General features: G+C 52.0%; 1 protein-coding gene across 1 annotated transcript in view; it reads right to left on the reverse strand.

The window, feature by feature from the left end:
• The window catches only part of DLGAP4 (DLG associated protein 4), a 194,849-nt gene that overhangs the window by 73,483 nt on the left and 94,923 nt on the right, over positions 1–26,443 (reverse strand). The window contains 6 exon segments of the mRNA XM_055300568.1: positions 1,019–1,259; positions 4,049–4,099; positions 6,757–6,871; positions 9,879–10,120; positions 12,768–12,895; positions 12,898–13,838. Of these exon segments, the coding sequence (XP_055156543.1) occupies positions 1,019–1,259; positions 4,049–4,099; positions 6,757–6,871; positions 9,879–10,120; positions 12,768–12,895; positions 12,898–13,765 (1,645 nt within the window). The 5' untranslated portion in view covers positions 13,766–13,838.

Consider the following 26,443-nt stretch of genomic DNA (forward strand, 5'->3'; position numbering starts at 1 on the left):
ATATTACCCAGGGTTTGAAAGGCAATAGTGAAAGTCATTTCTTGCTCTGCCCCCTGCAAAGACAAGTTCCTTCAATAAATTAATTTCCTGTGTATAGAATATGCATAGGATGCAAGTTCATTTATTTACATTGAACACCAATTGAGCACTGAAAACATGTCTATTTTCCTACAACAATCCAATCCCAACTGCTTTTGATTGCCAGGAAAGTCAGAGTCAAATCTGAGAACCAACAATAACAGACCGCACCACATGTAAGGCCCTGCCTGAACATCCCCTACACACAGTAAGTTATTTTGTCTCCCCAAGAACTCTCTGGGGTCTGTCTTAGGCCTCAGTTTACAGGTGAGGAAACTGAGACTCCAGGAGGAAAACTAGCTGGCCGGAGTAAGACTGAAGCTCTCTCTATTAAACCAGAAATTATCTAGGATGTTCCCTGGCCTTGGTTTTCATGGCTTGCTCTGTGACGCAGCTTTCCCTTTTGCTCTGATCTTGCACAGACTGTCACCAGAGGACTTAGAACAAGTAGCATGAAGGACAGGTTGTCTCTGTGGTTATGAGAGAAACCTGCAAACCCACCCTGCTGAGAAGTCTCAGTGCAGATACCATCTCTTCTCGGCAGGCAGGTTCTAACCCTCACCATAGGTTGACTTACTTGAACTAATCTAAACAGGGAGGGAGGGCTTCAGTAAACCCTGTTCACCAGGAGATGGCTGCTCTGAACCAGGGTCAGGAGAGTCAGGGGCAACCAAGTATTTCAAAGCCACAGGCCTCTCTGACCCCTTCAACCTTCTGCCAGTGATGACATCTGCCTCTGTGACCCCCATTTGAGCTCTAATCTGCCAGTTAGTGGGAAGTTCAGTTTCAAGGCCTCCTGCTTTTGCTCCTAACTATCCTTCCAAACCTGGCTAGCCCACCATGAATTCTTCCCCAGCATTCCCCGCATCTGATCCACCAGGAATGGTCCCTGGGGGCCCCTTGTGAAAAAAAAAATACCCCCCCCCATCTCAGTACTCACTTGGAAGCGTGCGACTGTTGCTGAGGCTGCCAGTGCTGGGCGGGGGGGAGAGGGACTGCAGGGAAACACTGTCCTCCTCTTGCGAGCAGCCCGCCTGGATGGCCCGCAGGTAGCTGTGGCTGCGGGAGCGGAAGTAGCTGGGCAGCGGCAAGTCCAGTGCCTCCGCAGCTGCAGATTCCGCTTCGCTGCAGGCAGACTCGCAGGCTGCCTCATACTGGTCGCTCAGATCTGCCTCCCGTACCTAGCCAGGCAAAGGTGGGCGTCAGAGGCCAGCAGTGCCCATTCTGGAGGGACAAGGTGCTCGGTGGTTGGTACAGTGGCAGGGCTGGAGAGTCTGAAGGACCTCCAGTCAGCTCACCCTTTCCTCCCATCTCACTCATGGTATGGGATGAGCAGATGGAGCCCTTAAGAAATATATGCAACCCCTGAGACTTCTCTGAACCTCAATTTTCCCAATATCTACAATACAGGAGAAACTATTAAGGATACTTAATGGATCTTGTGTGTCCATACTGATCAACTGATAGATCTTGAGGCCACATCTGAAGTCAGCCACAAAGAAGGCTATAATCAACTAGTAATGTCTACCTTGAATGTTGGAATGGGAGGAGGCAGTAAGTGTGCTAGATATTCACCATCTTATGGTCCAATTCCTTTATTTTCACAAGCAAAGAAACTGAGGGCCAGTGAGGAGAAGATGCTTGCCAGGCATACCCAGTGAGGAAGTGGCTGAATCAATAATCCAAGTATGAATTTAGGGAGAATTAATCTGGCCCTGGCATACAGAATGAATGTTGGGAAGGGAATCTAGAATGGAGGCAGAGGCCAGAGATGAAGCTGATATGTAGTCGTCTGGTGAGATTAGACAAAATTGGAATGAGGGTAGTGGCAGGGAGGATTGATTAGTAATGTCTGCCATGGGCAGTATTGAGAATGGTGACATGTATGCTATTTGCCATCTCACACCTAGTTCAGACCCATCTAGATGGTTTCTAAGTGTCTCTCTAGAGATGGCCATCCAAGATCCTACAAATCTGCAGCTGAGAGTGTGACCATTCAGGGACCCACCATAAATATACTCTCCCAGGGTTCTGTGAGGGTCTGTCCGACCCAGGTCTTAGGCCATGATGGTTACTGGAGACCACAGAGTATACGCTGAGGGGTCAGCAGGCAAAGGATGGACACTGAGTGGAGGTGCTGGGAGGAGGCCTGGGCAAGAAGGGAAGAGGCAGAAGCTGACTGAGCACTACATGGAGTGCTCTGCCCCGGGCCTGGCTGTGTGGCCTCCGACTATCACTATCCTCTGGGTCAGTGTTTTCTAACTAAATTAAACACCCGTCTACTTGTCTGCCACTGCATCAGGTAAAATGACTATATGGATCATCAACCAATGTGGAGCATATGTTTGGAAAGGTCTAAATTTGCGATGTCCAATATGGTAGCAACTAACCATGTGTGGCTATTTAGTGTTTAAATTAATTGGAATTAAATGAAAGTTTCAGTTCCTTAGCCACACTAGCTGCATTTCACTTGCTCATGCTACCTTAAGGGACAGCGTGTATTCTAGAACATTCCATCTTCACAGAATGCCCTGTTGGATAACACTGATAAATTAAAATGTAGGCCATGTGGCATACCCAAAGTTCATTTGGAGTGGGTTTTAGAAAGACAGGTGTTTATTCTCCACAGCTGTAACCTGAAATACACCAAGAGGCCCCTGTGATTGCCAAGGGCAATGAGGTCTTGCTTTGGGATTGCGGGCATGGCACAGTTCTGGAACTAGACTGGTAAAGTTTCAACCCCGAGTCTATCATTTCTTTGCAATATGAGTGCAGGCAAGTCACTTAACTGCTCTGTGCTCAGTTTCCCCATCTATAAAATAGGGGTAATTACAGAGCACATTTCATAGGCTTGTTGTCAAGATTAAATAAGATAATTTATATCACATACTTAGGATACTGTCAGGAGAGTAACTGGTGACCTGTCCCTATTATTATAGGAAGCTCTATGGGGTGAGTGCAAGGATTAGTAAGGGTTGGTTAAGGTGCTCCCAAGCTCTGGAGGTTAGGCCAGCTGGTCAGGGCTGTTGGTGTGTGTATCACTGAGGACCTATGTATAGAGAACACCCTGGAATTTCATATGTTAACACATGACACACATCCTTACCACAGGTCTGTGGAAGTTAGGGGAGGAAGAGGTCACCTGGCCCACTGTGGGCTCCCCAAAGACCCTCTGGAATAATGTGCTTGAGAAGAACTATGACATGAATGTGGGAGGTACGTGAAGCATCCACAATTAGAATCAGGAGTTGAGGGGCCGGTCCCAGTTTTGCCCCTTGGACAGGTTCCTTGTCCACTCCTGGCCACAATGAGGGGATGAGCTTGGAGCATCTTTCAGCCTCTCCTTCTGGTCTTGGAGCTGGAGCCTGGGGAGAAGGAGGGCCACTTCCAGGGGCAGGAGGGTGTGCATAGGGAGGCGGCAGGCACCCTTAGGGTAGCCAGGCAGTATGCCAGGACTAGCTCCATCCCCACCAAGTTTTGTAAAATTGAAACATCCCTGAATTCATGCCAACACCCCAATACCTTAAAGGTCTCTGTGGAGCCCACAAAAGGAGACAAGTTAGGGGATCTGGGGTCTGAGACCCAAGGCCCAAACCACCAGCCCAAATAAACAGTTTATTTTTTTTTTCCAAATAAACAGTTTAAATAAAACTAGCTAGAAGACTCTCTGGGTACGCTTTCCCTTATCCTGGGATTATTGCTTGCCCCATCCATAGGGCCTAGCCCATTTTTCCCCCGTTTTTGAGAGGAAGAAACTGAGACACAGAAAAGTGAAGTGAAAGAAGGGTCAGTGAGTGGAAGGTGAGGGCAGAGCATGAGACTCGACTCCATGCTCACCAAAGGTAGCTTTCCTGCTGCCGGCTATGCTTGCACCTGCCTGGGCCAGGGGCTAGGACCATTCAGATGCCAGTCCTCAGACCTAGCCCTGGACTCTGGAATTGGGGTACAAGAGAATGGCAAACATACTGACCTGCTGCTCATGGCCAAACAATTGGGGGATCAGGGAGGCCTGTCCAAAAATCTGCAGGAAAGAGAGGGGGGACGGTTATGGGGCGACCAAGGCTGGGGGCTGGGGTAGGGTATTCGGACTCAGTTGCAAGAGAATTAGCGGCTGGCTGGTCTAACCTCCTCCCCAGACTGGCTGAGGCCCAGGTGCTAGGAGGTCTTATTTAGCTTCCTCCAGGAATAGGAGGCTTACTCCTTCTGAGGATTTGCAATTTGTTCTTTACACATCTTTCTTCTGGTCTGGCCCCTGGAAGATGCCCTGTCTGCTGCCTCTCACCCAGGCAGGCAGCACACCGCCCCCCCCCCTCCAGATCTCCAGATTAAGCACAGAGCCCAGAGCCTTCTCTTCCCTGGTCAGGGCCAATATAGTCCAGTGCCTGGTGGGAGGGGAGCTCCTTCTGGCAGAAGTCAAAGCCTTAGAGACACAGTCAGAGCTAGGACATCTCTGACTCTAGGGCCACATATGTGGCTTGGGTTCCTCAAACTTCTAGGGGTGGAAGGAACCCACCCCACCTTCTAGGGCCTGAGGGCTCAGAGGACCCTGGACTAGGAGACAGCTGGACTGGGCAGAGGATAATGGCAGAGACCTGCTGGGGTCCTCAGGCTGGCTGACTCCACGTGCCCTTTGGTGTGGCCAAAGGACAAAAGTGTTCCAGATGCCAGGCCAGGCAAAGGTGAAGATGGGTTGTGTGAGAGAAAAAGACTCGGAGAGAAACATAGATGTGGGACCTGCTAGAGGGAGTCAGAAGAATGTGAATGAGAGGAGAGAAAAACAGAAGGAGACAGAAACAGGAAGACAGAGACGAGAAAACAAGGTACGATGGCGGACACAGGGAGGAAAGCCATCCATTCAGTGAACACCTATGTGTCCCGTGCCGAGGACAAGGAAGCCATGGGGAACTATACAGCAAGGTCCCCACCTGCAGGGAGCTCCCAGTCTTAAGAATAAGACAGGCAGCAAGTAAATAAACAGATATAATTTCAGATAGTGCTGGTGCTGGGTAAGGGAACGGTGTCCTGGGGGCTCCTTTAGAGGAGTGATAGGGCAGGTTCCCTTGAGGTGACATTTGAGCTAAGACAGAGGAAGGCAGAGAAGCAGCAGCTGAGCAAAGATTTGAAAGAGGGGTGCTCCTGGGAGAGGAAACAGCAAATGCAGAGCTGGGGACAGGTGTGTGAGGTGTGTGAGGAGCAGAAAGGAGGCCAGTGTGGTTGGAGCTGGACAGGTGACAGAGCAAGTCTGAGATCCTGTGTGAGAGGGAGGCAGAGCCACACACAGCTGAGTAAGGAGTCTGGCTTTCACTGGGGACAGGCGGGAGCCCCAGAGGGTTTGGAGCAGGGATGTAGTGTGATCTGCCTTACATCCTTCACAAGCTCCCTCTGGCCATTGGGAACAGAGTGCAGGTGGCAGGCCTGGAGGCCAGGAGACTTGATGCAGCCTGCATGAGGGTGGCAGGAATAGAGTCCCATGGTGGGGGTGCTCTAGTCCTCCCACATCGGAGGTCAGTCTCTTTGGTCTGGGAATGACAGTGCTGAGGGCAGGAGTCTGGGGGCTCAGTGAGCGGGGTGGGGTGGGGGGAATGCCCTGGCCGGGCCAGGAACAGTAGAGTGGCAAGGAGCACAGATCCCAAAGCCGTCCAGGTCTAAGTGGTGCGTTAGCCCAGGTCATGGGGCTGCACTCAGTGGGACCTGCCCAGAGAGGAGGCTGGGTGTGCACCTGGCACCTCCACTGCCCCACTCTGCTACTCCTAGCAGCTGTTGCCCTCTTTGGGCCTCATCTCCCCATCCACACCATGGGGGGAGCCCTCAAAAGTTGGCTGGTCCTCCCTCTGCAAACCCTACAGTACTGTGCATATGGCAGGGGCTGGGGTCCAGGTGTAGGTCCGACAGCCCTGGATCTCTGCCCAGCTCTGCCTCCTCCTTGCGGTTTGATCTCACCTATCTGAGCCTCAATTTCCTCATCTGTGAAATAGGGCTATAAATAATCAGTACACCCACCCCCAAGTGTGGCTATGAGGGTTCAAGGAGCTGGGGGTGAAGAGAATGAAAAGTGCAGCACAGCTTGTTTATTTGCTATCTGGTGCCTGGGCCCTGAAAGTCCAACTTTCCACTGAGCCTGTTGGACGTGGAGGTGCAGAGTGGAGAAGCAACTTACCCAAGGTCACACAGCAAGATAACAATAATAACCGTAAAGTTAGCTGCCCTTTGCTGAGAACACTACATTCCTATCTCATCAATCCCTCACAACCCTCTGAAATAGGAATTATCACCCTTCTTCGTAAATCAGGAAACTGAGGCTCAGGGAGGGGTGACTTGTCCCGAGTTCATACTCTCAGTGACAAGACTGGGACTCAAGCTCAGGTCTCCTGAGTTCCTCAGGAACTCCTCATGCCATCTTCAGGCTCCTGGGTCCCAAAGCAGTGGTGTGGCTCCTCCCTTGGGGCCCTCAGCTCAAGCCATGCCATGTCATGCCCTATGACTGCTCTCCAGCCACCACAGGACAGTCAGTGGGGCAAGATATATGCATACAGGCAGCCATGGAAACAAAGACCAAACAGAAGCACAGTACAGATATCTGGGGACCGCTGGGCAGGGGCAGGGGCTGGATGTCTGTATTCCTGGGTGGGAGCTAGGGCTTCTAAGCCCACTAACCTTTTGGCTACCCGCCACCCTCACCTGGCTGATGCAGCTGGAGTCGTTGAGGCTGTCGCTGACGGGGTTGTAGTCCTCCTCCCAGCTCGGACACTTGGAGGGCAGCAGCATGTCCACTGAATCCAGGCGGTCCAGACTCCTGGTGAGGGTGGGGAGCAGACAGGGCTCAGCCCACCCACTGTTCAGCCTGGGTAACTGAGGCCCAGAGGGGGAAAGACTGGCCAAGGTCATCCAGTGGCAGAGGGGAAAATGGAAGTCACTGCCAACCTATGTAGTGTTGCGGGGGGGGGTGATGTAAAGGGTGGGGGGGGAGGGCAGGTCGGGGGCCTTGAGCAGGGGGAGAGCTCAGAGGCTTGAATCTGGAGGGTGCTGGTGATCCTTACTTGTTTTGTCTACTATAGCCACGAGGTGGCAGCAAAAGCTCACTTTTGACGTTTCAATTCTACAGCCCGTTCTACCCTTCCCCTACAGGTCTGGAGAAATTCCAGGAGGGGGACAGAGGCGGTAGGTCAAGGCTCACAGCTTGATCTCTGGCTTGAGCTCCCCAAAGAGCATCAGTTTCAACACGGTATCCCGGTGGCTTCCAAGAGGCCCCAAAGACTCACCACTTCATCTCACGGTCCCTGCTCTTCAATTTGCCTCACATCTACCTGACCCTGGGTTTCTCCCTCACCCCTGCTCTGGGGTTAAGATCCAAGCACCCAACAGCTCAGGCCTTGATGTAGATGGGCTGGGATGGGACTGGAGCTTCCTCACTGAGTGACCCTGGGCAAGTCATGACCTGTGCCTATGTCTGTTTCCTCACCTATAAAATGGGGGTGATACTGTGCCTGTCTGCTTGGTGCTGTGATGAGGAGGATTCAGGAATGCATGCTGAAGTGCACTACAGCAGGCACAGAGCCCAGAGTGTAGCAAGTGCTAACAGATGGCGCCCATTACTATTACTACTATTATTATTTATTCCTTCTCATTCAAGGTCTGGGCCTAGGTCCTGTCTTCTGCTCCCACCTCAGTGCCCACTGGTCATTCATGGAAATGTTGGATCCTAGGACTAGAAGGGGTCTCAGAAATCATTCAGCTTAGCCCCTTCACTTAAAGATGGGGAAACTGAGGCTCAGATTGGGTCAGACCTGGGACTCGCCAGTGGTGTCCTACATTCCCACCTTGGGGCCATTCCCTGCCTCCTGTCCTATTGTGCATCCCTTAAGCAAATTCCTGTGGCAAGGAGACTCTGGCCTTCTCTGAGTACACTGCTCCTCCCTGCCCCTCCATGCCTTGGTGCTCTATCACTTTCCCTGCTCTCCTCCCTCTGTCGCAGTCCTCCCAGACCCCCTCCTCCCAGAAGCCTCGGCTCTTGGCCCCAGTAGTTGAAGAACTAGGACTAAGTTTGTTTCCCTTAACTCTTCTTTTTGTTTCTGACTTGCTTTTTCCTCACAGGACTTTGAACTCCTCCTACTAAGTTTTACCTGTTTTGTACTTGATGATGGGCTTTCTATAACTTTTTTCCCCCTCATTCTTTTCTGTTCTGATCCCTATGGTGACTTCTGCATGTGAAAGCCTCACTTTCTCTAACATTTTGCTTTTTAAAGATTTTTATTTATTTGAGAGAGAGCAGAGAGGACAAGCAGGAAGGGCAGGGACAGATGGGCAGAGGGAGAAGCAGACTCTTCGCTGAGCAGGGAGCCCCATGCAGGGCTTGATCCCGGGACCCCAGGATCATGATCTGATGACCTGAGCCAAAAGCTGAACCTTAATGGACTTTCTCTAACATTTTAATTGTTGCTTTCTGGGTGCATGCATCTCATTTGTTCATATTTTCATTAACTCTTCCAAGTCTTAAAGCAACAGGATAGGGCTGAATGGTGGAATTTCAGGCAGGGTGATGGCACAGGTCTATCTCCCTTTGACTTCTGGACATCCTCCTCCCTGGTCTTGGAGCTCACCACAGCGATCAATTACAGGGGCATCCTAGAGCGGGGTCTGGCCTTCTGGGAAGTACCTTGCTAGTACAAGTGGTGGGTTCACTAGGGGCAGGGTTCTCCTAACCTGAAGATGAGGGTTCCCTGGCCCGTTTCCCGTGTGAAAGTGGAACTCATCTGGTGATGTGGCTCCTGTGGGCGGGGCCAGTCACTCTAGAGACTCTCCTTATCCTTTACCAAAGGATGAGGCTCACCAGTGATCAGGACTTAACTGTGGGGGGCTTATGGAGTGGTTCACCAAATGGCGGGGCTCTCCGGAGTCAACTCGTCAAATAAAGGGGTCAACCTAAGGACGTGGATCTCGGGAAGGAAGCTAACTAAAGTCGAGTTTACCTAGGGGGCCTGGATCTTTGGGAGCCCGGGTTCACCTGGATCTGAGGCTGCAGGGCAGGATTCATCTATGGGGCGGGGCTTCCCTAGGGGGCCATAGGGAAGGAAAGTGCGGTTCCCAGGGGTGGGACACACCTGTGAGGAGCTCGTCTAGGGACTAGCCTTGCTAGTGAGCGGAGGCTGAGAGCGGAGGAGGCTTTCCCAGGGGAGAGCTCACGCGCAGGGGGACGGGGAGGTGTCCAACCCGGCAGGTTAGCCTGTGGGCGGGGCTCCCAGCAGGCCAGGACTTCGGAGACCTCCTGGGACTGGACTCAGACTTCGGAGCGGCTCTTCCAGAGGCGGAGCTCCAGGGGGTAGGTAGGGCTAGCCTGTGAGCCGGCGCCCAGCAGGCGGGACTTCGGAGCCCTCCCGCGACCTGACTCTGACTTGGGAGCGGAGCTCCAGCGGGGGGGGGGGCGTGGGTAGGTTAGTCTGCGGGCGGGACTCCCAGGAGGCGGGACTTAGGAACTTCGGAGCCCTCCCGGGACTGGACTCTGCCACCCGACCGGCCCTCCCGGGGGCGGAGCTCCGGGGGATGCAGGTTAGTCTGCAGGCGGGACTCCCAGGAGGCGGGACTTCGGAGCCCCCCCGGGACTGGACTCTGACACCGGAGCGGCGCTCCCGGGGGGCGGTGCTCCGGGGGCGGGGCTAGCCTGTGGGCGGGGCCCCAAGGAGGCGGGGCTTCGGAGCCCTCCCGGGACTGGACTCTGACACCGGAGCGGCGCTCCCGGGGGCGGAGCTCCCGGGGGCGGGGCTAGCCTGTGGGCGGGGCTCTAGGAAGTGGGGGCGCGTGCTCACCTGCGGGGATTACTCTGCTCTCCCAGCGACTGCTGCGTGGCCCTCAGGTAGCTCTGGCGCCGTGCTGCCGTCTTGGGTGAGGGCTTGGGGCTGCCGCCGGACTCGTCGCTGTCCTCGTCGCCCATGGCCTTGATGTAGCTGCCGCTGCGCATGCGCCTGCACGGGATGGGGCCCTCAGCCGCCGCGTCCGCCTCGCGCGGGGACAGCAGCGCGGTGCTCCACTCGCCGCCGCCGCCGGGCACCTGAGGATGGGCGGACAGACCTCAGCGAGGGTGGGGAGGGGTGGCGGGCGGCGCTCACTCTCAGCGCGCCGCCAGCAGCCCACCTAGGGGATGGTGCTCCCGACCGTGAAGCTCCCCCGCTCCCCACCTCGGAGGGTTTCGGCCTTCCCTGCTGGGTACTGCCATTGAAGTCACCCAGCAGCAGGAAGGATACTTGAGTTCCAGAGACGGCTCTGCTACAGCTTCACTGTGTGGCCTTAAGCAAATCCTTGCCTCTCCTCAGATTTCTCGATGGATCCCAAGCTGAGTGTGCCCCAGCAAAACAGCCCAGGCTGTAAGATCACAACGGTGTCCACTGCAGCTCCTTTTCTGAGCACCCACCGTGTTCCCGTCACTTCACCCTGCTATGTTAGATGATGGCTTATGATCCCACTACACAGATGAGAACATCAGGCCAGACAGGTCCTCAGGCCTGGCACCAAGATCCTGTCCTAGGATGGGGGTGGGGGCAGAGAGGGCTGGTCAGAGGACACCTGCACATCAGTAGAGGGGTAGGGTCCTTGGAGTCAATCCATTCCTATGTCCCTTACTAGTGGGTAAGCCAAGGCACAGCGTGCAGAGAGGCTGGTGGGTGTCTGGCAGCCAGTTGGTGACCTGGAAAAAGGGCTGCTTTCTCATCAGACATGTATACAGGGTGGACATTCACCTCATGACGAAAGATGACACATCTTAGCACTTATAAGGTACCTCAGTCCAAGCACAGAGTGAACACGCCTTGCCACATACACACATTTCAGAGAGCAAATGTACCTTTTCATACACACCCATCTCACCAAGGACATACCCCACAGCAGCCACTTCATCTCATGCATGCTCCTCAACAAATATACCGTGTGAACGCAGAGCATCCTCACAAACCACACCCCTCCTCACAAACACAGCAGCAGCCACTGTACTGCGGACACACTGCAGCACATCTCCACCGCACTGTCTTTGCCTCAACACAGAGTGCACACCCTCGCTAGGTTCTACACACTTCACCACAGATGCCCAGGTGACACACATTTCTCGGCGTACACAGCATTGCCATTCTTTACCATGGGCAAAATGCACACTCCCAACATCACCACACCTACACAGATCCACACCCTTCCAAGTACCCATACTTCCAGTGGCCAATTCTCAGCTGAGGGATGGTTCCTATCTGGGACTCCCCTCCTCCACCCCAGGACTCCAACTCCCCTCCCTCCCCCGAGCCAACTGCTCAGCCAGTCACTAGGGCCTGCACATTCTACCTCCCAGACCATTTGCTCTCCATCTTCTTATCTCCACCTGTCCCTTGGGGAACATGGCCTTTGATATTCCTGCTTAAAACCTGTTGCATCCCCAGCATCGCCCCTGACCCACCTCCCATGACCGAATCTGGCAACATAAGCCTCAGGGCCTGCAGGGCCACCCTTTCATGGTGTTCCTGAAGCATTTTCACATGATCAGACCAAACCACACCATTTTGAGAGAGAGCCAGGTCACACACCACCCTCTCTGATGTTTCTAAACTAAGGAAGTGGATCAAGAGCCACAAAAGCCTTAAATATATAAAATACTGCCTAGATTTCCATTTTTCTCCTATTGAAAAAAATAGCTTTTCCCCCCATAGTCTCACTGTCTTTGGAATTTTTATAACTCGGGGCTTTGTCAGACTTTGATGTGCATCTGGTTCAAAATGTATCTAATGTGCTTCCAAAGGCTGGCCAGGCCTGTGCTGGCACACCCCCTAGGATGAAGCGCTCACTACCTACAGAAGCAGCCCCTTCCACCTCGGTGGGTACTGAAATCTGCTTCCTGTAACTTCCACCCACAGCTTGGGTTCTGCCCCCAGGGAGTGCACCCAGTTCATAGCCACTGGCTTTGCTCTTGAAGAGTCTCAGGGGGATGTGTAGCAACAGAGATGTCTTCTGAGCCACTTTCCAGGAACCTAGCTTTGGTGCATATTAAGTGCCTCAATAAACATTAACACTTGAAAGAAGAGAGCTAGTCCTCTAAGCTGGGTTAGGGCCTCCTGCAGCCCTCTTGCTGACCTCCATCACACTCCGCTCACACTGATACGACTATCTGTTCATGCAACTTTCTCTCCCAGCATCCTGATAATTGGGGCTCTGTCTTATTTATTTCTCACTCTGTTCACTTAAATGTCCATCTGTTCCTCTACCCCTTTCTCTTCTCACATTTCCTGAGCCCTTCCTCTCTGCCAGACCCTGTCCTAGGCCTTCGGGACATGCAGCTGCATCACATGTGGTCCCTGTCTTCAAGGAGCCTCTGGTCTGGTGGGGTGGCAGGCACGAGGCTGGCAATTAGAATGCCATGCAATTGGTCTTCTGAGGAGGGTGAATGGCACAGCTTCCAGATTTGTCCTCTAGAGGGCAGGTGTATGTTTTAGTTCCTACTCTGGGCTGGGCTTGGAAGAACCCTAATCAATGTCTGCTGAAAGCACGACCAGTGGAAAGAACCCCCTATTAGCAGGTACCACCAGACACCATTTAACAGGTGTTTATTCATGGAGGCCCAGAGTGAAGCGACTTTTCACGAAAGTCTGTGGTACAGCTGGGTTTTCAGAACTGGTGCCTTCCCCACATTCCTCACCCCACCCTTAATCCTAACAGGGACCCACCTGCAGGTAATGGTAGGCTAGACCCTGGTGGCAAGATTTGGATTTTAGCAGGCTCTTATCCAAGGTGGCTGAGGTCTTCTGGCACACCTCATGGGCATGGCTGAGGGTCAGAGTAGACCAGGAGCCCGCTTGACATAGTTGGTGTCGGTGCCCACCCCAAGGCTGGGGCAGGTGGCTGGGGGTGCAGGTGGGGGGGGTGGGGCGGTCAGTTCAGCGGTGTTGCTTTTGGCTGCTTTGAGCATGTGCCCGCTGATGGTGTTGTAGGCGTGCATGAAGTAGCGTGGCTGGCTGCGTTCCGCCTGTCGGCCTAGTGTCATCAGGCCGGAGGCTGGGCCACTGCTGCGGAAGGCGCCACCCTCGCCGTCCAAGTTGTCATCAGAGCTCCACCAGCCTGAGATGTTGGAGCGGCTACGCCGTTTGGGTTCCCCAGCCTTGGCCCGTTCCTTGCTCTTGGCCCTCCGGCCCTTGCCGTCCTCCAGGCCACCTTTCTTGCTGCCATTGCCACTGACCTTGCCTGCTGTGCCCTCCAGTGAGGGTGCCTTGGTGAAGAAGAGCCGTTGGACGGAGTGGACCAGGTGGCGGATGCGGCCAGGACTCTCACCACGGGCCTTGGCCTCACCACGAGGGAACTGGAGCGTGCTAAAGCCGTCGCGGTGGATGGGCAGTTGCTTCTCAAATTGGTCCAGGAGGTTGGCAGGCAGCCGGTTGATCTTGGTGGCCTGGGCATGGCTGGGGAAGGGGCTCTCCTCTGGCACCTCAAAGTGGGAGTTATAGTGGATGCGGGGAAAGGTGCTGCTTGGAGGCGGCAGTTGGTTGTTGAGTGGGAAGAGACCATCTCCAGGCAGAGCGTTCTGGCCAGGGAAGCGAGCCTCGCGGGCAAAGGCCTCTGTGGGCGATAGCAGGTAGGGGTTGCGGTCGGGCCCTGCGAACAGGGGCTCATGTGGTGGGTCCAGGCTGTCAGAGAGGTGGCGAGGGCGGCTGTCACCGAGGCCTTTCATGATCCCAGCCCTCAGGGCAGGGGCCGTTGCCTTAGTGGGGTGCCCAGGTTGCCTCTCCTGGGCAGCAGCTATCCTGGGGAGAGAAAACAGAGAGGGATCAGCTGAATTCGGAAGGGACAAGGTGCTGAGAATGTCACCCAGACCCCCACAGATCTCTGGGTTGGGAGGATTTCTGAAGACTTCTGGCCTACCCTTAACACTGTAGGGTGGAGGACAAGAATACAAATGGAGGCCCACAGACCAGCACCATAGCTGAGGCTGGCAAACTGTTAAACAGCTCCTACCTTGATGAATATATCTTCATAATAACCTGGAAAGCCAAGTTCAAACTCAGACTTCTTGGTCTCCTCCAAATTCCATGACTGAATGTAGTGGAGGGGGAGCGGCTCACCCTCTGTTTTCCTCCTGTGTCTGACTCTGTCCCTTGCTACAAGGAACCACACACCCACATGTACCCCAAGTTTACTCCATATACCATCAGGCCTAGGGATGGTCCCACTGGCAGTGTAGGTCACCCATGAGAAGATCCTGTACTGGTCCTGGAACCAGGCCTGGGGCCATTTGGGTACAGAATTCCTGGGTGCTCAGTATCCAGAGTATGGCTCTGGGTGAGCATGTCCTCTTGTCCCCTGAACACTTTTGCTTATGTATGATTCAACATGGTTGAAAGAGGGCCAGCGGGGCAGCCCCGGTGGCGCAGTGGTTTAGTGCTGCCTGCAGCCCAGGGCATGATCCTGGGGACCCGGGATCGAGTCCCACGTCTGGCTTCCTGTATGGAGCCTGCTTCTCCCTCTGCCTGTGTCTCTGCCCCTCTCTCTGTCTCTATGAATAAATAAAATCTTAAAAGAAAGAAAGAAAGAAAGCCAGCGAAGCCTTCTAAAGAGTAGGGCCCAGGATAGGGCCCATCTCACCTGGGTCTGAGGACAGTGCTATCCAACTCTGACTTTAGCAGAGGAATCCTACATCAAATATAGACCCTCTATAAAAACATGCTCTGTCCCTCAATAGATGTCTATGGAGTGTGACTTCTGGGATAGGCGCTGGGGGCTGTAAACATCAGAGAAGCCAATAAGCCCATTAGCACATCATTTCTGACTGGAACCAGATTTGTTCCATTTACTGGAACAAATCAATGGTGGTCAGTCTGAAACCAGAGTTCTGAGTGAGTCAGTAACAAGAGCACATCCTCAGGACTGGGTGAACAGGACAAGGCCTTGGGTGGGGGTGGCACTGAGGTGGAACCACTGCGATTCAGTTTCCTCATCTGTAAAATAGGGCAGCTGGATTGTTTGGATCTTCTATCCAGAACCATGCTGGAAATACCAATCTCAAACTTTGGCAACTACCTTTCCTTTCCATGCCTCAGTCTTCTCATCTGTACCATGGAGCAGAGGGGAGGTTAGCGAGGTATCTAAGCCCTGCCCCAATCACCAGCTCTACTCAGAGGAGTCCCACGGCTTGCTATGGACTGTGTGCCTGGCATGCTGAGGATCTGAAAGCAATCAGTGTGGCTGGAACAGAGCAAGGGAGGACCAGGGCAGTTGGGGTAGAGATCTTGGAGAGGTGGGCTAGGTCAGAGTGGACAGGCTAAGTGAAGCTAAGTGTGGTGGGCAGATCGATGGCTCCCAAAGTTGCTCATGTCCCAATCCACCAAACCTCTGATTATGTTTCTTTACATGTTAAAAGGGTCTTTGCAGATATGATTAAGGATCAAGATGGGGAGATTATCCTGGATTATCTGGAGGGGTATGACCTAATCATATGAGTCTTTTTAAGAGGAGGGCATGAAGATATGATAGAAGCAGAGGTCAGAGGGATGTGGGATCATTAGCCAAGGAATATGGGCAGCCGTTAGAAGCTGGAAGAGGCAAGGAGTTGGATTCTCCTCTAGAGCCTCCAGAAGGCATGCAGTTCTGAGACCCATTTAATCAATCAATCAATCAATCAATCAATTAATTATTTTATTTATTTGAGAGAGTGAGCGAGAGAGCACAAGCAGGGAGAGGAGCAGAGGAAGAGGGAGAAGCAGACTACCTGCTGAGCAGGGAGCCCAGTCCTGGGTCTCTGGGATCATGACCTGATCCGAAGGCCGACACTTGCTTAACCAACTGAGCCACCCAGGTATCCCCTGAGACCCATTTTAGACTTATGACCTCTAGAACTATAAAATAAATCTGTGTTATTGTAAGCCACTAAATTCTGAAAATTTGTTACAGCAGTCAGTCATAGGAAACGAATACACCAAATGGGTCCTGGTATCTAAGACTCCCTTATTCCTCAGAGCAGCTCTTAAGGCAAATTCCAGAGCCCACCAAATACTTCGTGGAAAACACTGGCCTAGGTGAAACCCTCATCCTACAGGTGGGGGAAACTGAGGCCCTTAGAAGGCAATGACTTCCCCAAGATCACACAGTGGGTCCAGTGGCTGGGGCAGTGAGGGATCCTTAGTTCTTCCTACTCCTCTGCATAGCTGCCTTGCAACTGTCGCCAGGAGCTGGTGGCACCCACGTCCCTTAAGGATCTGAGGATTATTTCCTTGGACCTAGCCATTTCATGACTTACTATGCCCTAAGCCTTCCTAAGCCCCAAGACTTCTGCAGGCGCTCAGGTCTCACCCTTCCTGCCAGAGACCCTCCTTGCCTCTAAGAGCCTGATGGACCCCATCCTGGAGGCCAGAGCACTGTCATGACAGTCCTTGTGGTTGAGTAGCCTCTTGGAAGCATCTCTGCTTCCAGCAGGTGGCTTGTGAGAGCATTCATCCCCAGGCTGGAGAGGAAATCCACTGAAATCTATTTACATTATACCATATCCTCATAACAGCTTCATGAGGTAGGGGACCATGATCTTCATTTTACAGACGGGGAAACCAAGGCTGGGAAGGGTCATTCTAGCCAAGGCAAAACAGGTAACTTTGATGCCAGGCACCCCATCAATGTTCCAGAAAATCAAGGACATGCCTCCACTCCAGCCAGCAGCAGCTTCCTCTGGGAAAACCTCTTCTTGAAGACAATTTCAGGCAAAACCACCCCCATATCCTTTCTTGGCTTCCTTACATCCCCTGAGGGCCACAGTGATCCCTGGGCTCAGGGGCCAGCCTCCTTGGCTCTCTAGCTGGAGAACTATGTGTGCAGCAATATGTCCTTGATGCCCACTCAAGTAAGGCCAGATATTTGCAAATGCAGCCCTGCTGGCTCACTGGCTTGGCAGGGGCCTGATGCCCCAGAAATGCTGGAGGTGGAGAGGACTGGTCACCAGGCTTAGAAGACAGTTAGCAGTGGCTGCCCCAGAAGTGCATGCCACACCTAGCTCCCTCAGCCCAGGAGGCACCTTCTTCAGCCTTCCCAGGGAGAAGCTGGCTTCAATTTCACATCATAGGTACTCCTGACCCCAGGAATCCAGAGTTGCCCCAACATGTGAGCCTGGGACATTGGCTGCCTCCCTAAGCCTCAGACTGTGTTTGTCAAATGGTGCCAAGAGGAAGAAGTAAAGAAAAAGTGTGGGCAAGTGCTTGGTGAATTGTGAAGTGCTGGCACATGCTCATTCCCTGGGGGACAAAGCCTGGCCCAAGACCTGGTGGTGGTCTTGACTGATGATGCCCCGGGTGGTAGGGGGAGTTGGGTCTCTGTCCTAGAGGTGCCACTGGGATTACAGGATGGCTGCTACCATCAGGGAGTCCTCCCGAGACCAGCTAAACACTTTGATGACCACAAGTACCTCTCAACTTCTTTCCTTCCTGTGACGGGGCCCTCATTGTTAAGAGTCCCTTTTTCTGACTTCTGGGACTCTCACACCCATCTTTCTCCTCCCTTTAAATGCCAGTGCCCTGGGGCTCTGAGCAGACACACAGTGTTCCCATATCAGTAAAATGCTTCAGTGTCACCCAGTGGGGCTCCAGCCAGACACCTGGGCATCTCCTTGAATTTTCCCTCTTCTGTGCGTCCTTCCACTAATAACAATCCTCATCATGTCTGGAAAATGATTCCACCCCAGTCTTACTTCCTATGGTCTAGGTGGTGCCAGCCCTATCCCAGAACCCCAGGAGTGGACACATGACCCAGGTCTGGCCAATCAGAGCCCTACATCCTTGAGTACTGATTGGCTCAGAGATAGAAACCCTTCCTAGCCAATGAGAGTTGGCCCTGGGATTAAGGGTAGACTGTTGGGAAAGTGGTGCCTCACTTTCTGTTAGGGCTGCTGTGCTTGGCAGAGGGGTCAGCCTGGAGTCCTTTGTTGAGATCTTGCCTGAGGTGTCAGATATGAGACCTCAAGTTGAGACTTTTTGCTTCAGTTTGAGCTGAGTTTCTGTGTCATTCAACAAGTGCCGGACTGATACTGGCCTCATGTCCAGTTGGTCACTACAGTGGTGGCTGTGGGTGCCCGCCCATACTCCTGTGGCCTCATCACCATGGTGCCCAACAGACTGACTTCAAACTCTTAGCATCTTCATCCCTGTAGGAGAAGGGGGAGCTTTCTCTAGCAGCTGGAACCTGCTTTGCTTACGTGTGGCTGGCAGGATTACCAGAGACTTCACAACCCCTCCTCTGCCCACAAATCAGCTACAGCTCTCAGCCAGTGACTGTTGGAAAGTTGGTGTATAAATACCCCAGCTACTCCACCCTTCAGGGGGGACCGATGGGCTCTACACTGCCTCCTGGAGCTGCCCAGTGGGAAGGAGTTCCAGCCATCCTTGCTTGATAACACTCCCTTCATTGGCTACCTCCCCTTCCCTGACTTACCTCTCCTCTCCTCCACTGTGCTGCCTGTTCCCAAATGAAGTACTTGCACTTGAATCTTTGTCTTGGGCACGCTTCTGGGAAACCCCAGCTATGACCATCACTGGGTCATAGTGATTCTGCCTCAGTTAGGTCTCCTGGTGCCATTTCCTCTCTCTATCCTCTGCCTCTGTCACTCCCACCGCTCACCTGGACAGCTGTATCGCCTTCACCCTGGTCTCTCTGTGTCCACTCTAAGACCCCTGCGGGTTCCAAACTGCAGCTGGAGAGTGACACTGCTAAATGCCAAAGCGCTAGTGTTCTTCCTCTTCAGCGGCTCCCCTTGGCTCTTGGGATGAATGCTTGACTCCTGAGCCTGGCATTCAAGGCCACTGGAGAGCTAGTCTCTGTGGACTTCTAACCGTCAGCTTCAGCCACATGGCTTGCTAGAGCTAAAGAATGTCAGCCTGGGAAAAGGACAGGATAAGGCCTCACAGCAAGGCCACTCCAGGCCCATTACCTGGGTCTCTTGATTCTACCCAGGCCCCAGCTCACCAGCCCACCCAAAACAGAAGGTCTGCAAAGGAAGGGTCCAGGATTGCCAGGTGAGGAGCAGAGGGTGAGGAGAGTGGGACAGCATGAAGAGGTACCTTGGCAGAGCAGAGCTCCAGAAGGCCCAGCATGTCTAGTGTTTGCCAATTTCATCCCCATCCTTCACTCCCCTTGCCAACCAAACTCATTGCCTTCCTGGATTTTCTTCATAGTTCTCAACAATCTTGGAAACTCACATGTTCCTTGCTTGCTAGTTTATTGTTCATTGTCCCCTGGGTCTGTCCTGACCAATATGGTAGCCACTAGCCACATGGGCTGTAGAGCATTTGAAATGCAGCTAGTGCAACTGAGGAGCTGCCTTTTAAATTTTAATTAAATTTAAACATCACATGTGGCAAGTGGCTACCATATTGGATAGTACAGTTCTAGAACTTCAAACGCAACTCCAGGAAGAAGCATCCTCCAGCTCCCCCTCCTGAAAGCTGGGGTCTAAGGTACTCTCTTCTAACATCTTATTCACACTTTTTGGTTTGGAAGTTAACTCATTTATTTTTCTCATTTTTTATATTCTAATAAATGTGTCACTGGAAAGGCTATACGTTTCCCCCTGAGTACCTATTTGGCTACATCTCATAGATTTTATTTCTCTGCAGGTTTTTTTTCCTCCTCGTTTTAAGAAAATTGAGGTGAAAAGCACATAACATAGCAGTAGCCATTTTAAGGTGTGTAATTCAGCAACATTCCATACATTCACGATGCTGTGTAACCACTACTTCCATCTAATTCCAAAATAGGGGGATCCCTGGGTGGCTCAGCGGTTTGGCGCCTGCCTTTGGCCCAGGGTGCGATCCTGGAGTCCCGGGATCGAGTCCCACGTCAGGCTCCCCACATGGACCTGCTTCTCCCTCCTCCTGTGTCTCTGCCTCTCTCTCTCTCTATGTCTATCATAAATAAATAAATCTTTAAAAAAAATTCCAAAATAGTTTCTTACCTCCAAAGAAAACCCAGTACCCAATGAGCAATCACTCCCTGTTCCCTCCTCCTCCCGGCCCCTCGCAACCACCAATCTGCTTTCTGTCTATGGATTTACCTATTTCCTATGTGTTTTATTTTAATTGTGGTAAAATGTACATAACATAAAAATTTGCCATTTCAGCCACTTTTAAGGGTACAGTTCATTGGCATTAATTACATTCGCAATGTTGTGCAACTACCACCATTATCTACATCCTAAACTCTTCACCCCAAACAGAAACTCTATAACCATTAAATGTAATGACTTCTTATTCTCTCCTCTCCTCCAGCCCCTGGAAATGTCTGATCCACACTCTGTCTCTATGAATTTGCCTATTTTAGATATTTCATATAAATGGATCATACAACATTTGCCCTCTGTATCTGGCTTATTTCATTTAGCCTAATGTTTTCAATGTTCATCCGGATTGTGTGGCATGTACCAGAACTTCATTCCTCCTCATGGCTGGATAATATTCCATCGTATGTAGAGACCACAGTTTTTTTGTCCATTCATTTGTTGATGGACATTTGGGTTGTTGCCATCTTTTGGCTATTGTGAATAATGTTGCAATCAAGAAACATTGGCACACCAAGTATCTGTTTAAGTCCCTGCTTTCAATTCTTTTGGGTATATACCTAAGAATATAATTGCTGGGTCATATGGTAATTCTGTTTAACTTTTTGAGGAGCTGCCAAACTGTTTCCTACAGTGGTCCCACTATCTTACATTCCCACCAGCAATATATAGGGTCCAATTTCTCTACCTCGTCACCAACACTTGTTGTTTTGCCTTTTTGGTTTTTTTAAAATTATACCCATGTTAGTAGGTATGAGCTGGTATCTTATTGTGGTCTTGATTTGCATTTCCTTGATGACTAATGATGTTGAGCATCTTTTCATGTGCTTATTGGCAATTTGCGTATCTTCTTTGGAGAAATGTCTATTTAAGACTTTCACTCGTTTTAAAATTGGATGATTTGTCATTTTTTGTGGTTGAGTTGTAGGAGTTCTTTATATATTCTGGATATTAAACCCTTAAAATATGATTTGCAATAGTTTTCTCCCATTCTATCCTTATAGGCTTTTTTTTAAAGATTGAATTTATTTATTTGAGAGAGAGAGAGTGAGAGCACAAGCAGGGAAGAGAGGGAGGAGCAGGCTCCCCACGAGCAGGGAGCCTGGTGCGGGGCTTGATCCCAGGACTCTTGGATCATCACCTAGTCAAAGGCAGACACTCAACTGACTGAGCCACCCAGGTGCTCTAGGTTTTAAATAGACAGTGTTTTTCAGCTTTTCCTGGACTGGCCACTTGCTCTTTCCTTCTTCATTAGGACCAATGGCCTCCCTGTAGCATCCCCTGGTGTGTCAGCTCCACAAAGGGCATGAGTCCATGTTCCCATAACCTCCTTGTGGGTAACGGCTGGTTCTTCTCATCTGGGAGCCAGAGGAATGAGAAAAGATCTGGAGATGCACATGTAGTTGATGCTCTGGTGGCTGCTCAGGTCTCCCTTTAGGATTGAGGCACTCATGTCTCCAGCTGCCAAACACTGGCTGCTCATGGTTCATACTGGGTACCCACTAGGGCTTGCTCTCAGCCAAAGGGAGATGCCTCACCCAAGGTTACACTCCTTCTGGGAGCAGCCAGTAGCCAGTAACTGGTTGATGTACAGACACTAGAGCCCAAAGCTTGGCCCCTTGCCCAATTCAGAACAACCCTAAATGGCCATCTGAGCCCCAGAGCTGCCCATGGGATCAGCAAAGGCCTTTGTTGTAACTGCATCTCCATTCAAGTCCTCCCTCCGCCAGATCCTGTGCCCTCACCAGTCACAGGTATTCCCAGGGGACTCCCCATGCATACCTCAGCGTCTGTTTCCTGGGGAACCTGACCCTAAGACAGGACATAACTGGATTCTACTTCTTTCCCTCCTTACTGAGGGACATTCAGCAATTTAACCACTCCTTTTAGTCTTCTATTTCCTCTTCTACAACATGGGGATGAGGATCCTTACTTTTCAAAATTATGATAGGGATTAACTGTGATATCACATGGAAAACACATCTGGTGCTTAGGGCTCAATAAACATCAGTGACGTCCCCCTCCCCCGCTCACTGTGCTTCCTGGGGACAGGCCAACGCTTCTCGGGTAGGGATGCTGCATAGCATCATGGAAAGTACGTGCAACTGCACCTGGATTCTAATCCTGGTTGTGCTCTTGGCAAAACCTCCAACTGGTCACTCTGGGCCTGCCTCAGTTTCCACCTCTAGGCAGGGGGCGGGGGTTGAGTGAGGGTTTTCTGGGCAACTGGTCACACGGAGTTCCCTCTGCACACTCTTGGTCAGAGTTCCTGGGACACTGGGTACCAGTCCATCAGCCACCCAACGCCTAGCAGTGGCAGGAGCCTCATCTTGGGGAGGTCTTAAAATAGGCAGGTCTGGGCCTTGCAGGGGAAGCAGCTGGCTGCCTCACACTGCCTTTGTCTCTGAGCTATACTTAGGCCCATCCGGGTGCCCATAATTATCTCTCATTAATATAAGCCTCATTGCCCTTACGGAAACATGGAGGAAGTAGCGGAGCTGCTGCCTCCCTGGGAACCCTCCCTGCTCTGTGGTGCAACTGTGTCTGCTGTCACTACTCTCATCTGCACAGAGTGGGGCCTCCCTGCCCTGCCCCCGCTCATTCTGGAGCCAGACTTGGCCTGTGAGCTAATTAGGGACAAGGCCAGGAATGAAACCCAGCATGGCTCTTCCTGATGCAAAAGTCACCTGATTGCATCTTTCCCCTAATCTAGAACCTTCTGTGGATCCTCTTCCCTCCTCAGTTCAAGCTCCTTGGTGAGGCAGTCAAGACCCTTGCTGATGTAACCCTAAACCCTTTTCTGATATTACTTCCCCTCTTGACAGCTGCTCTTTTTAACCACTCCAGATCCCTTACTATTTCTTGCTTTTATCTTCTGTATTTGGTTTTGTCTAAGGTTATGTTCACAGAGATAGAGAGTCTAAATGAAGGGAGAGGATAGTCTTCATCAGTGCTGAACCCTGTTAAGATAGAGACAGAGAAGTAGAGCAGGGCATGGGAGGGTGAGCCAAGGGATGAACGGCAGGAAATGATGTGAGTGGAATGGCAGGACATTGTGGGGATGTGCACAGCAGTCCACAGATGACACCACTACTGCCGTAGGCCTCTGCAGGGCAGCAGTGTGGAAGGGGAAGAATGGGCTCTATGGAGCCTCCAGGGCCTTGGCTCTGCTTGGGGCAGGGGTGGAGGTGGAGGTGGAGGCAGGCTGTGCTACATTGTGACTTCATCTCTGGGTACCCCTCCCATTCGCCTCCTACATTACTTGCCACACCTGGGCTCTCTCTTGCTGGCTTCTCCTCCTCTGACCTCTAAGTGCTAGAGAAATTGAGTCCTCTTTGCTTCTCTTGACCCTCTTTCTCCTGCTGATCTCATCCAGACTCGAAGCTTTAAACCCCACCTATATCTAAGAATCCTAAATTTACATCCTCCGCCCAATCTCTCTCAAACACCAGACACCCATCTCTGCCTCCCTGACATCTCGCCCTGGATGTCTGACAGGTCCAAAATCGAATGCCTGATCTCCCACCCACCCCAAACTGTTCCTCCCACAGTCTACCCTAATTCTGCTCCTCACAACGCCACCCTCCTGCTAGCTCAGGTCAGAAAGCTCAGGATCATCCTCGACTCCTCTTTCTCTCATCTCCAGATCCCATCAAACAGCAAAGCCTTCAAAACAACTCCACCTTCAAGATACCCCAGAATCCCACCACTTCTCATCATCCTCATAGCCCTGCCCGGGGCCAGGCCCCCATAGTCTCTCATCCAGACAACAAGACTCCCATGGCCCTTAGACCCCAAATCAATCTCCTTACTCATCTTGTTTCTTCTTGCTTTTCTGATCTCATTTCCTGCCCCCACCCCCTTGGGCCTCCATTCTGTTCTTTGAACACAGGTCATTAACTCCCATCTTGGGGCTCTCGCTCTTCCCGTGGGTCTGACTGAAATGCTATGTCTCCCCTTTGGACCACACGACTACTTCTTTGCTTCATCCAGTCTCCATCCACAGGCTACCTCTGCAGAGAGGCTGGCCCTGGCCACCGTCAGGAGCAGCACCTCACCTGCTAGTCCTCTGCTGCACTGCCCCGGTTTAGGTCTGACAGAACTTGGAACGGCAGGTATGGGGTCTGCCTCTGTCACACTGCTGCGTCCCCAGCACCCAGCATGGGGGCAGGACGCAGGAGAGGCTCCGGCAGCTTTTGCTAAGTCAGAGACCTGCAGAAGGTCTTGGGGGATGCCTAGAAATGATGAAGACAGTGAGGCAACTACAGCATGGAGTGTTTTTAGCTTCAGCTAGTCACAGTGATCATTTATGGAGTGCATACTGTATACTAGGTGCTTCCCATATGTGAACTCACTTAATCCTCACTGCAGCTCTTCCTGGTGGGGATGAGGAGTTCCCTGTGCCACTCAGGCTCCAAATGCACCCCAGTGGTCCCTATCTCCCGGTATTCATGTTCCTATATATGCAACCCCCTTCCCCCCACTACTCTCCTGCCGCAACACGAGCCAGCACTAACTTCAGAGCCAGGTAATGAGCCTTGCAATCGGATCCGAAGTCCCAGTGACGACTCTGGATGGCAGCAGCCCCTGTTGGCAACTTGATTGGAACCTCAGGGAGACCCAGGGCCAGAACCACCAACTAAGGCAGCTCCTGGGTTCCTGACTCTCAGAAACTATGTGAGATAATACATGTTTATGGTTTTAAGCTGCCACCAAGTTTTGATATAATTTGTTATACAGAAATAGTTGATACACCCATGAGAACAAATGGCTAGAGGCAATTGCTCTAGGCCTCTCAGCTGGTGGGGGGTGGGGGTGCTGGTGGGAATCAATCTGAGTCCTGAGGCCACATTCCATGGCTTTGCCCACAAGGTGGAGGTTCCAGGATCCTTTTCATCTATGACAGCTCCGTTATCCTGATGAATTCAAGGTCCAAATTGCTTCCAGCCTAAGTCTGTGTCCATAGCAACTGTTTGAAAAGCGTAACATTCAATCAACTGGTTGTTTGGTCAACAAGATAGCAGGCCATGGCTCCAGCAGATACCCTGGATTGGGCTGCTTGGGACATGTGGCTGACATTGCCCCCACAAACTCTGGTTTGCCCTATTCGTCCCCAGAGGGGGCTTCCTCCTCTGTTCAAAATTGAATTCCTGTGCTGCCCATCCTGACGCTGAACTCTGAACAGAGGGTGCGGGATGGGGATGCTGCAGTTCTTCTGGTGTGAGGGGCACAGATTTGGGGTTGAGGGGTTCTCTAGTGATAGGGCTGCTTACCAGGCCTCTCTGAGAGACCATGCCCCATCAAAACCTGCCTAGGCTCAGCTGAGGCTCCAGAGGTCACAGACCAACCCCCTGGGCCCTGCCCCCCAGCACTCATCTTTGTGTGCTAGATAAGGAAAAGACAGAAGGAAACGGGCCTAGACCCTCAGAACAAAGGGACTACAGAGGTAGAACCACAGTCATCCTTTTAAAAACCCAAAGAGAATCACTTCACCCAGTTCTCTGAAATTCCTTCAAGGTCTCCCTTACTCCTTTCTTGCTTCTTTCTTACTTTCTTCTTCAGATCAGATGGGCTGATCTGGTGTTTCTGTTCCCCAGAACCTTCCTGAAAAGGCTCTGTCCCTAGTGCCTTTCTCTGCTTAATAGCCTTGAAGCTCAGAAAAGACATCCCTTCCTCCAAGAAGTCTTCCCTGACCTTGCAGATGGGGGTGGGGGTAAAGGCTCCTCTGAGTTTCCTTCTGATGGGAACTCCGACCCTAAGGAATCAGACAGTCCCAGGTGTCCCTCTGCACTGGAAGCAGGACCCTGCACAGAGCAGACTCTCATAAACGTTCAGGTTCAGGTGCCAAGAAGATAACATTCACTCTGGTTTGCCCACATTCTGCCTGTTGCCCTGTGGTGGTCCCTGATGGCTAGTGCCCTGCTTCATTCTCAAAAGTGTCATGATTTAGATGATGAATTATATGCTTACCCATGCAAGAAGGAACATGGGTCTGTAGCTGAGATGGAGTAAATGAGGTCTGGTCTGAGATTCTTCTCTGCAGTTCTAAGCCAAGAGTCCCCCAATCCATAGGAATCAGGGTCACCTCTCCCACACCTAGGAAAAACCTGATTGGGGGGGATTGGGAGGAATGAGAGGGTGAGGATCACAACTGCCTCCCTCCCCTCCACCTCCAGACCTCACCTGGGGGCCACCACAAGACACTCCAGGCTTTGCTGCCCTGCTCCAGCCACTTCCTGCAGTGGCCCCAGGGAGGGCTGAGGACAGACCCGCCCCTGCAGGCAGTGCACTGTGGAGGCTATAAATATGGACTCTGGAACC

The sequence above is a fragment of the Nyctereutes procyonoides genome, unplaced genomic scaffold (genome assembly GCF_905146905.1).
Source record: "Nyctereutes procyonoides isolate TBG_1078 unplaced genomic scaffold, NYPRO_anot_genome, whole genome shotgun sequence".
NCBI classification, from domain to species: Eukaryota; Metazoa; Chordata; class Mammalia; order Carnivora; family Canidae; genus Nyctereutes; species Nyctereutes procyonoides.